We start from the raw sequence: 12,454 nt of genomic DNA on the forward strand, positions 1-12,454 counted from the left end.
TCATTTTTTTTCACATTAATGTACACTCAGCAACCCATCTTCACAGAAAAAAACAGAAATGTAGAAATTTTTGCAAATTTATTAAAAAAGAAAAACTGAAATATCACATGGTCATAAGTATTCAGACCCTTTGCTCAGTATTGAGTAGAAGCACCCTTTTGAGCTAGTACAGCCATGAGTCTTCTTGGGAATGATGCAACAAGTTTCTCACACCTGGATTTGGGGATCCTCTGCCATTCTTCCTTGCAGATCCTCTCCAGTTCTGTCAGGTTGGATGGTGAACGTTGGTGGACAGCCATTTTCAGGTCTCTCCAGAGATGCTCAATTGGGTTTAGGTCAGGGCTCTGGCTGGGCCAGTCAAGAATGGTCACAGACTTGTTCCGAAGCCACTCCTTTGTTATTTTAGCTGTGTGCTTGGATTACTACTGACTTTATAGAACGGATACCTGTCCTTATTGATCTCCACCCATCTGTTCACACTGTTCTATTGCACACTGGCACAAATGACGTCATGTCCAGACGCTCCTGCAAACTTTACCTTGATCTTGAGTCACTGATTCACACTGTTGAAAGCCTCGGGAAGAGGTGTGTTCTCTCTGGCCCTATTCCCACCCTGCTCAAAAGCTCAGAGCGTTTTAGCCGACTTTTCAGTCTGCACACGTGGATGCAGAACTTCACCACTGCAACAGGCCTGGGTTTTATCAGCAATTTTGACTATTTCTGGACTGAGCGTGATCTCTTTAAATTTGATGGCTTACACTTGAATAGGAAAGGGTCTGAAAGATTAACAAGCAATTTTATTAACTTCATTGCTTTCAGCCTGAAATAATGCTTTTCCCAGCAAGACTCTGCCCTGCACACGTTGTCTTCCTGTCACAACACTGTCTCTGACAGTGCGGGTCCTGCTGTCATCTTTAATGTTTGCACTTCTGGCCCCTTTACTCCACCTAGTTCTTTTGCAGCAGCAAAACCTGCAGCAAATCCTCATACCTCTTTTCCAATGTCAATTCCAACTTCTATCTGCACTCATATCCCTATTAGAGTTACTGACAGGCGTTGCATCCTGTCGAAACGCTCTCACTGTCCTCATAGCAACAATCTTGATCCCAATAAAGTTAATCGTTCCAGCACTCATGGGAGGGTCACATCTAACCTGATTAGTATAAAATCAGTTCCTGTCCCTCCAGCTCTTCCACCTGCCGACCTCAGCTGTGCTTTACTTAACATTAGGTCACTCTCCAGCAAGACATCCTATATTAATGATTTTATTACTCACTATGGGCTGCATTTATTTTTCCTCACTGAATGTTGGCTTTCCTCCACTGCCAGTGCTGTTCTTATTGAGGCGTCTCCCCCTGACTATAGCTTCTTATTCTCCGCTAGGAAAGACAGAACGGGTGGGGGACTTGCAGTTATCTTCTCTAATCAATTTCCCTGTACAGTATGTTCACTCGGTGACTTCACATCTTTTGAGTACCTGGCCATCCTTATTGGAAACCGCCAACATATCCTGGCATTACTCATTTATAGACCACCCAGGTTTAATCCCATTTTTTTAACTGAGTTCTCTGAATTTTTATCTACCGCCTTGATTAAGTACGACAAAATAGTTCTGCTCGGTGACCTGAACTTTCACATTAATGATGTTTTGGATTCCAAAGCTACCGAATTTCTGGACCTTCTTCTTAGTCTCAACTTCATCCAACATGTCACTGGCCCCACTCATAATCTCGGTAATACTTTGGATCTAGTCTGTACAAAGGATATTACTACTGACCTCCCTTCTATTCTTCAGGTCCCGGTCTCGGATCACTCTTGTATCTTTTTTAACCTTCTCACGCATGCACAGACAAATCGCTCTGAATCTAACCCTCATTTTTTTCGTGTCATTAACAACCATGTTAAGTCCCTTCTAGCTGATCATTTGCCCGATAAACTTGAGTCACTTTCCAACACGTCTATGTCTGTCAACAACCTTACAGATGGCCTAAACAGTGCACTGTCAGAATCGCTTGATTTCTTTGCTCCTCTTAGAACCAGTAGAGGCACTCGAACTAAATCTGTACCTTGGTTCTCCGACCTCACTCGCTCTTTAAAACGGGCTTGTCGTAAACTTGAAGACCGATGGCGCACCTGTAAATCTGAGTCCTCACGCCTCGCCTGGACTCTTAGCTTTAAACATTATAAACATGCACTTTCTGCTGCCAGATCTTCTTATTTCTCCAATTTGATAAATACCAATAAGAACAATCATCGGGTCCTGTTTAATACTGTGGCCAGGCTTACACACTCTTCACCGGTTCTGAGCTCTTCTTTCACAGCTAATGATTTTCTAGAGTTTTTCACCGACAAAATCTCCCAAATAAGGAACAATATCATTAGCCAGCAGCCCTCTAGTACCATGTCCAGCCAGTGCTCTGTGTCCTGGTCCACGAGTTCACTCTCTCAGTTCAAACCTATTTCTGCTGAGGCCCTGGCCTCAATGGTTGCCGCCTCAAAGCCAACAACATGTTCACTAGATCCCATCCCTTCTGACCTCCTTAAGGAACTCTTTCCTATTCTGAGTGCCCCTATACGTGCCATCTTTAACACTTCCCTCTCTGAGGGGTGTGTCCCCTTAACCTATAAATCTGCTATCATTAAACCACTCCTCAAGAAACCCAATAGCGATCCACTGGTTCTTGCAAATTATCGACCTGTTTCCACTCTGCCTTTCTTATCTAAAATACTTGAGAGAATTGTTGCTGATCAACTGACTCTCCACCTTTCTGCCAATAATCTCTTTGACAATTTTCAGTCTGGTTTCCGCTCCTGCCACTCTACTGAGACTGCCCTAACTAGAGTAGTTAACGACCTACTTGTCACTGCTGACTCTGGATCAGCCTCCTTACTTTTAATTCTTGACTTAAGTTCGGCCTTCGATACAGTAGATCATTGTGTGCTTCTACACCAACTGGAGCATTACGTTGGTATTCACGGGCTGGCGCTCTCCTGGTTCCAGTCCTACTTATCTAGTAGATCCCAATGTGTCAGTTTCAATAACTCTTTGTCAGAATGCTCTACGGTTACCACTGGTGTGCCCCAGGGGTCTGTCCTGGGGCCCCTGCTGTTTTGTATCTACATGCTCCCTCTGGGTATGATAATTGCCGAATATGGTATAAAGTTCCATTTCTATGCTGACGACACACAGCTGTACATCCCACTACAGCCTAATGACCCCTCCCATATACAAAATCTGGAATCATGTGTTCGCCGAATCAAGACCTGGATGAGTCAAAACTTTCTCATGCTTAATACTGCTAAGACTGATTTGCTGGTGATTAAGCCCAATAACTACAAGTACTTCTCTGAGAGTCTCTGTCTTAATATCGATGGCTGTTCAATCTCTGAAAGCACGCACATTAGAAACCTAGGCATTACTTTTGACCCAACCCTGACTTTCCGGACTCACATCAAGGAAACCACCAGGTCGGCCTTCTTTCATCTGCGCAACATTGCTAAAATCCTCCCTGCTCTGTCCCGGCGTAGCGCCGAGGTGGTTCTCCATGCCCTTGTGTCTTCCCGTTTGGATTACTGTAATGTCCTTTTTCTGGCCTCCCCATCTGTTCTACTAGGAGCCTTCAGCTTGTGCAAAATTCAGCCGCCAGACTCTTAACAAAAACAAGTAGGTACTGTCACATAACTCCTGTCCTGGCATCATTACATTGGCTGCCCATTCAGGCTAGAGCCGATTTTAAAGTTCTTCTCTTAACTTATAAGGCATTAAATGGACTTGCACCTTCTTATTTAACTGATCTACTTTTTCCCTACATTCCGCCACGTCCACTCCGTTCTCTTAGTTCTAACCTCCTTGTCATCCCACCAATCAATAAAAAGTCTGCTGGTGGCAGGGCCTTTTCCTACCGTGCTCCTTTTCTATGGAATGGCCTCCCACTATGTATCAAAGAAGCTTCATCCACTGCAATTTTCAAGTCCCGTCTTAAAACATACCTTTTTACTCAATACTTTGGTTTAAACTAATTTTTAACTGTTTTATCATATTCCTGTGGTGTTTTAATATTGTTTTAATATTGTTATTATTGTACTTGATATTTTGTAAAGTGTATTGAGACCATGTACCATGGTGATTTTGCACTTTAAATAATAAATTGATTGTCTCTGTACTTGGCCGCATTCATCTTTCCTTCAATTGCAACCAGTCGTCCTGTCCCTGCAGCTGAAACCCCCCCCCATAGCATGATGCTGCCACCACCATGTTTCACTGTTGGGATTGTATTGGGCAGGTGATGAGCAGTGCCTGGTTTCTCCACACATACCGCTTAGAATTAACGCCAAAAGTTCAATCTTGGTCTCATCAGACCAGAGAATCTTATTTCTCATAGTTTGGGAGTCCTCCATGTGTTTTTTGGCAAACTCTATGCGGGCTTTCATATGTCTTGCACTGAGGAGAGGCTTCCGTCGGGCCACTCTGCCATAAAGCCCCGACTGGTGGAGGGCTGCAGTGATAGTTGACTTTGTGGAACTTTCTCCCATCTCCCTACTGCATCTCTGGAGCTCAGCCACAGTGATCTTTGGGTTCTTCTTTACCTCTCTCACCAAGGCTCTTCTCCCACGATTGCTCAGTTTGGCTGGACGGCCAGGTCTAGGAAGAGTTCTGGTCATCCCATACTTCTTCCATTTAAGGATTATGGAGGCCACTGTGCTCTTAGGAACCTTGAGTGCTGCAGAAATTCTTTTGTAACCTTGGCCAGATCTGTGCCTTGCCACAATTCTGTCTCTGAGCTCCTTGGGCAGTTCCTTCGACCTCATGATTCTCATTTGTTCTGACATGCACTGTGAGCTGTAAGGTCTTATATAGACAGGTGTGTGCCTTTCCTAATCAAGTCCAATCAGTTTAATTAAACACAGCTGGACTCCAATGAAGGAGTGGAACCATCTCAAGGAGGATCAGAAGAAATGGACAGCATGTGAGTTAAATATGAGTGTCACAGCAAAGGGTCTGAATACTTATGACCATGTGATATTTCAGTTTTTCTTTTTTAATAAATTTGCAAATTTTTTTCAATTTTAGCAAATGGCTGCAATGAAACAAAGAGTGAAAAATTTAAAGGGGTCTGAATACTTTCCGTATTTTTTTGTGACAGTAGTTAATGGTTTTTAAATATAATTCAAACTCTTCATAAAAAACACAAAAAATAGTCCTTTGGCTTGTACATTTATGTATATAAAATTTGGCAAGAATAATTAATAGATTCATCATATACGCCCTTTCCTCATTTTTTTTGTCGTAGTTAAAGAAACCAAATATGACATTTTCATAGTATAGTATAAAATCTTTGTACAAAACATCATAAAAGTTGTACAGGTCCGCACATGGGAGGAATTTCCTTTTTCGGCCAATTTTCTGACTCTGGAGGTGTTTAATATGTCCTGAATAGAACAGAAAAGTACAAAAGTATTATCGTAAAAACATAATTAGTTTAAAAGTACCAAAAGTGAAAGTTATGAAGTCATAAGATAAGATAAAATCAGATAATCCTTCATTAGTCTCAGCGGGGACATTTACAGGATTACAGTAGCAGAGGGTATAGTGCAAACAAGAGATATAGTAAAAAAAACAAGATAAAAAAACAAGAATTATAAATAAGCAATAAAAACAGTAAAGAATCCACAATAACTGAAATATTACATATACAGACAGAATAACTATTATAACTATTATTGCGCAAGTCATGCATGATTGTTACATGAATGGTACATTGCAGGGTATTATATATTACATTATTGGATTATAATTATAGGTTTATTAATGTGTTTAATTTATAATATTTTTAAATATTGTATAACTGCTTAACACACTGCTGGAGTGCTTGTATATTCCCCCTCACAGGGATCAATAAAGATTTATCTTAATCCATGAAAAAAAACATCCGAATTTATATGTTGATCATATTTTACATCATTAGTTACTTCTTAGATTCGGATTAAAGTTGTTAAAAATAAATGTAGTGCAGTTAAGTTATTAAAATTAAATTCAATAATATTTGCCTCTGAATTGTAGTAAAGTATAAAGGTATCAAGTATAATAAAAAAAATACTTGAGTAATGTACAAGTAGGATTAATTTAAATGGTACTTGTCCAATAAATGCGTAAACTCTGTTACAAGTATATAGGTTGTTTACAGAAAAAAAAAAAAAATTGGGCAAACTCCGAAAAACAGGAAGTAACACTAACAATGACACATGAGGAGTAAAATTTAAAATAAAACAGGAAATAGGCCATTTAAAAAAACTGGTCGACCATGAAGACCATGATATTTTAAGAAAACTCTACTATCAAAAGTCAAAGCACTCTTTCAGAATGTCAGAATATTGTACATTATTTTTAATTTAATTTCATTATTACAAATGCATCCGCTGGTTGGATGGTTAGAAATGTTGTGTGTAAAATCTCACTTGTTTAAAGTACAAAGTATCATCAAATTAACATATTCAAGTAAATGAACAGTGCCTCAGAAGTGCACTAATAGTATACAGCCAGTTAGGAACATGGGAATACTGGTTGGGTACTGGGTATTGTGAAGTCCCTTATCATTTCCCAAACCCTGAGTGAACAAATATGAAACACAAATCCAAGTAAATTAAAAGGCTTTATTAAATATTTCACTGCACATCATTTAAATAATTGTTAGTACGCAGATTTGCAAATAAATATACATATATATTTTTAAAATAGTGCATAAATACATTAATAGATAAAAGCATTAAGTCATGTCATTTAGCACAATAAATAAACAGGGTGTTCACCAGAGTAGCACAATGGTGCCCTCTACTGGTGAAACTAGACTTAATAAGTCAATACACAAAGCTTTTCACTTTCTGTACTTGGTACATACAGTAAATAGAAGCTCTGTAATACTCGCAACTTTTTACCAGACAGCTGCAGTGTCTTTGTTGCTGTTTTAAAAAAAAAAATCTAAATAGCTGAAGTGCAGTATATTTTACGCTCCGTTCAACATCAGACATTTTCTTCTTCAGAGGGCCAAACTTGGCCCCCTGGATACAGATCTTGGCAGGTTTTTTTATCCCTGACGTTCGACCTCCTCTCGGATGCTGAAGATGCGGGAGTGCTGGGTGGACTCCAGGCACATCGCCAACGGCCTGTTGTCCTGCTGCGCCGTGCTGATGTACCAGTTGGGTTGGGCGACGGACATGAGGGTGGTGATGTTCACCCCGGTGTCCTGTCTGTAGAAGAGAAACCGCACCAAGTCGCTGTCCAAGCCAATTCTCGTGCCCAATCCAGTCAGCAGACTTTTGTTCGCCAAAGTCTGGGTGTAAAAAAGACAAAGGGTCAAGGGTCATCGGAGTCACTGCATTGCCCTTTATTAAGACCACAAAGTGTGTTATCTTTATGAGAGATTCATGTACTAAGTCAGGAGTTTTTACCTCCAGATGCAGAGTTGGCTCGGCACCATCTTTGCGGCAAGACAAGTAGAGATCTGTGCCCTTGATGCCCAGAGCCACGGTTCTGCCCATGACGCTGGGTGCCGGGTGCAAGTAGGTCGACATGTTCAGGAGAACTGAGGAGAGAGGAGAGGATAGAGGTTCATTTTTATTGAAAAACTGAAAGACTGTGTCCTCCTCTGTCATGGTGCTACTAAGTGTATTTAACTAAAGTCACATTTGCATTTGTACAACAGGAATAAGGCAAGGCGTCGTTATGATAAACATTTGAGATTAAAAAAAGCATCCAATATCATCAGTTACACCAGGGATTCTGCTCCTTTAAACTTCTATTCCATTACATTAAAAAAGGAAACATTGTACTTTATAGTCTTGTGTTATCTCGTGTCAATTGCTTTTATTGTTTCATCTATTGTTCTGTTTTATCAGGGTTTGAATGTTACCTTTATTTTGTCTTGCTTTTGTTGGGCCTTATAATTATTATATTTACTATAACAATAAAAATAATAATAATAATTGTCATTTGTGTTCTTATTCTTATTATTAATAATTATAACAATAGCCAACTACCTTCATTTGACAGCTATAGTTACTTGTTATTTTAGTGATTCAGATTTTACATTAAAAACTTTTTAGCTTGTTAGTTAGTCAAATAAATTGAGATATAAGTTCATCAATTATGCTACTGGCTATTTCCCGGAGGAAGCCCAATAAAACATCATCTTTGAACAGCTTCAGTTCAAATATAAAACCAACAGTTGCGAGATGAACTATAACAAACCTGTCATCCCTAAATTTAAATATCCACCATTAACTTTTTTGGTGATTGATTTTCTCACCATCAGATCTAACTTTCACATGTAATCACCTTTTCTGGGTTGAGCGCCTCCCTGCAGCGTCACTGCGTGGAGCTCCATGCTGCTCTGGACCTGAACTAAGCTCCTCTTCTCGCCGTCGGTCATGCTGCACAGCTGCTCGCCCGTCCAGCTGATCTTAGGTTCTGGAGCTGAACCACGCTCAAATAAGATTTCCTCTGAGGGGGAAAATAGAGGCACACCTGATTAGTGATGTTGTGATTTCTAATCTTTCTTTTCTTTTCTTGAGGAAGCAGCAGTAATTTCAACAACAACTTTAGAATTTGCGAGTGTTGAAAGCCAGAAATCTGAGCACCTCTCTGGGTAATTAACTGCAGTTTATCAACAATTTCATTGCAGATATATATTATATTATGGTGATTTTAGACAACATTAATAGGAAAAGAAAGAAGACGTCTGTCAAACAAAGCAATAAATGAAAGAAAGTGTGGGTGGATCTGTGATAACAACAAGATCATGTAAACTCCTTATCAATAAGTCACTCCCCACTGTTCCTGATGGCAGCATATCTGTTTCTACATATACAGATTTATTTGGCTTTCTTCAGGAACTTTTAAGTGTTGTAAACAGAGAAACCAGCACAGAAAGTGCTTTTTTTGAATGAGATGGCGTTGAAATAAAGTCTCCTCTGTGTGATTACCTTCCACGATGCTTTCCAGCATGATGTTGAGCAGGTCCTCGTCTCTGAATTCGGTGCTCATCAGGGATTCTGAGTGGCTGTGGCCCTTAAACCTCTCCATGGCGACGATGAGGTTGACAACGTGCTTCATTGTCAGCGGGTGATGGGAGATCTCATAGTCCATTCCCTTGGGCATCTTGGGGCAAAACATCTCGCTCACGTTGCATTTCATGTTGGATTCCATCTTTTTTATCTGAAGCAAGGAAAATCTGCAGGGAAGACAATTTTTACAGTGTCACTTAAACACAAAACATTCACGGAAAGCAGGATTTTCAGGTTCAATTCTACCTTTTTACAATTCTTTCCAAATGTTTAACTTTTTCTATTCAATATCCTTAAATATAAAAGTTATTTTCAGTTATTTCTGACTCACTACTGTATCAACACTTGACAAAAGGCACTTCAACTGCCACATTGAATGAGATGGGAATTAAAAACACACACAATTATCTGGACCAGAAGACATTTCATAGATGAAGTTTAAAGATTTTCCTCTGACAGAAACATAATGAATCTTATAGCAGATTATTAATGACACAACAGGCAGAAGAGTATGTTAAATAAACCACCCTGAATGTGTCCTATCAAAGTATTAAAAGCAAAGATCCTGTTTAAAACCTGCTCCAGATCAAGACAAAAGAGAAAAAACAATGAAAAGAAAAGTAAATTTACCTGTTAAAGTCAGTAGATAAGAAGTTGCTTTTAGTGTTTGGTTCGTCCTGCTGTAAGTGTTGTGTGTCTGCCTGTGGCGACCTGCAGGGCTTTTATACAATCACCAGAGTCGCAGAGGGAATTTTCCCTTTCAGACAGGAAATGAGTTGGTCTTGACAGCTACACTCACTGGAGATCCGCTGTGATGAAATACTGTACTTACACACTGCTGTCGTACACACTGGGCTCAGGTGTACAGTGTGATTGTGACAGACATGCAAAAAATGTGGCAATACATATGAGATAATCCTAATGAAATACAGATATTATTATTATTAGATAGTTGTTTGGACACACCTTCTCATTCAATGGTTTTCTTTATTTTTCTTTATTTTTATCTTTATTTTCTTTCTTTATTTCTTTTTTTTTTCTTTTTTTTTTTACATTGTAGATTAATGTTGAAGACATCCAAACTATGAAGGAACACATCATAAACAATAATCATAACCATCATAATCAATCAATTATGTGGTAAACAAACAAATGCTCAACAGACCAGAATATGTTTTATATTTTAGATTCTTCAAAGTAGTTGAATGAGAAGGTGTGTCCAAACTTTTGACTGGTACTGTATATAAAATTTGGCAAGAATAATTAATAGATTCATGATATACGCCCTTTCCTCATTTATTTTGTCGTAGTTAAAGAAACCAAATATGACATTTTCATAGTATAGTATAAAATCTTTGTACAAAACATCATAAAAGTTGTACAGGTCCGCACATGGGAGGAATTTCCTTTTTTCGGCCAATTTTCTGACTCTGGAGGTGTTTAATATGTCCTGAATAGAACAGAAAAGTACAAAAGTATTATCATAAAAATATAATTAGTTTAAAAGTACCAAAAGTGAAAGTTATGAAGTCATAAGATAAGATAAAATAAGATAATCCTTTATTAGTCGCAGCGGGGACATTTACAGGATTACAGTAGCAGAGGGTAAAGTGCAAACAAGAGATATAGTAAAAAAAAAACAAGATAAAAAAAACAAGAATTATAAATAAGCAATAAAAACAGTAAAGAATCCACAATAACTGAAATATTACATATACAGACAGAATAACTATTACAACTATTATAACTATTATTGAGCAAGTCATGCATGATTGTTACGTGAATGGTACATTGCAGGGTATTATATATTACATTATTGGATTATAATTATAGGTTTATTAATGTGTTTAATTTATAATATTGTAAAATATTTTATAACTGCTTAACACACTGCTGGAGTGCTTGTATATTCCCCCTCACAGGGATCAATAAAGATTTATCTTAATCCATGAAAAAAACATCTGAATTTATATGTTGATCATATTTTACATCATTAGTTACTTCTTAGATTCGGATTAAAGTTATTAAAATTAAATTCAATAATATTTGCCTCTGAATTGTAGTAAAGTATAAAGGTATCAAGTATAATAAAAAAAATACTCAAGTAATGTACAAGTAGGATTAATTTAAATGGTACTCGTACAATACATGCGTAAATGTTCTTGTTACTTTCCACTTCTGACCAGTCCTAAAGTATTTAAAGATAAATACGTATACTCAAACAATGAGCTTTTAATCAGGGGAAACTCTGTTACAAGTATTTAGGTTGTTTACAGAAATATAAGGTATCCTCTGTATAGCAATACTCAAAAATAATGAAAAAGTACAAGGACAGGTGAAACTGATCCACACAGGCCAGACAATTGGAAAATTGTGCAAACTCCGAAAAAAAAAAGGAAGTAACACTAACAATGACACATGAGGAGTAAAATTTTAAATAAAACAGGAAATAGGCCATTTAAAAAAAACTGGTAGACCATGAAGACCATGATATTTTAAGAAAACTCTACTATCAAAAGTCAAAGCACTCTTTCAGAATGTCAGAATATTGTACATTATTTTTAATTTCATTTCATTATTACAAATGCATCCGCTGGTTGGATGGTTAGAAATGCTGTGTGTAAAATCTCACTTGTTTAAAGTACAAAGTATCATCAAATTAACATATTCAAGTAAATTAACAGTGCCTCAGAAGTGCACTAATGCTATACAGCCAGTTAGGAACATGGGAATACTGGTTGGGTACTGGGTATTGTGAAGTCCCTTATCATTTCCCAAACCCTGAGTGAACAAATATGAAACACAAATCCAAGTAAATTAAAAGGCTTTATTAAATATTTCACTGCACATCATTTAAATAATTGTTAGTACGCAGATTTGCAAATAAATATACATATATATTTTTAAAATAGTGCATAAATATATAAATATATTAATAGATAAAAGCATTAAGTCATGTCATTTAGCACAATAAATAAACAGGGTGTTCACCAGAGTAGCACAATGGTGCCTTCTACTGGTTTATACAATCACCAGAGTCTTAGCAGGAATTTTCCTTTTTCAGACAGGAAATGAGTTGGTCTTGACAGCTACGCTCACTGGAGATCCGCTGTGATGAAATACTGTACTTACACACTGCTGTCGTACACACTGGGCTCAGGTGTACAGTGTGATTGTGACAGACATGCAAAGAACGTGGCAATACATATGAGATAATCCTAATGAAATACAGATATTATTATTATTAGATAGTTGTTTGGACACACCTTCTCATTCAATGGTTTTCTTTATTTTTCTTTATTTTTATCTTTATTTTCTTTTCTTTTTTTTTACATTAATATTGAAGACATCCAAACTATGAAGGAACACATATGGAATTATGTGGTAAACAAAC

The 12,454-nt window shown here is 37.8% G+C and overlaps 1 protein-coding gene across 1 annotated transcript; it reads right to left on the reverse strand.

Moving 5' to 3' along the window:
- Positions 1-6,778: 6,778 nt before the first annotated feature.
- On the reverse strand, positions 6,779-9,745 carry LOC129115985 (interleukin-1 beta-like). Its single transcript, XM_054627119.1, has 5 exons — positions 9,691-9,745; positions 8,980-9,227; positions 8,333-8,497; positions 7,447-7,580; positions 6,779-7,328 (listed from the first exon to the last, which is right to left on the reverse strand). The coding sequence occupies exons 2-5, from the start codon at positions 9,200-9,202 to the stop codon at positions 7,083-7,085; spliced, it is 768 nt and encodes a 255-aa protein (XP_054483094.1). The 5' UTR covers positions 9,203-9,227; positions 9,691-9,745; the 3' UTR covers positions 6,779-7,082.
- Between the last annotated feature and the right edge of the window lie 2,709 nt (positions 9,746-12,454).

The sequence above is a fragment of the Anoplopoma fimbria genome, unplaced genomic scaffold (assembly GCF_027596085.1).
Source record: "Anoplopoma fimbria isolate UVic2021 breed Golden Eagle Sablefish unplaced genomic scaffold, Afim_UVic_2022 Un_contig_7864_pilon_pilon, whole genome shotgun sequence".
Classification (NCBI taxonomy): domain Eukaryota; kingdom Metazoa; phylum Chordata; class Actinopteri; order Perciformes; family Anoplopomatidae; genus Anoplopoma; species Anoplopoma fimbria.

Coding starts and splice junctions, on each gene's coding strand:
- LOC129115985 (XM_054627119.1), bottom strand. CDS start 9,202: ATGGAATCCAACATGAAATGCAACGTGAGCGAGATGTTTTGCCCCAAG. Junction 8,498..8,979: donor GCTGGAAAGCATCGTGGAAG/GTAATCACACAG, acceptor TTTCCCCCTCAG/AGGAAATCTTATTTGAGCGT. Junction 7,581..8,332: donor AGGCGCTCAACCCAGAAAAG/GTGATTACATGT, acceptor CTCTCTCCTCAG/TTCTCCTGAACATGTCGACC.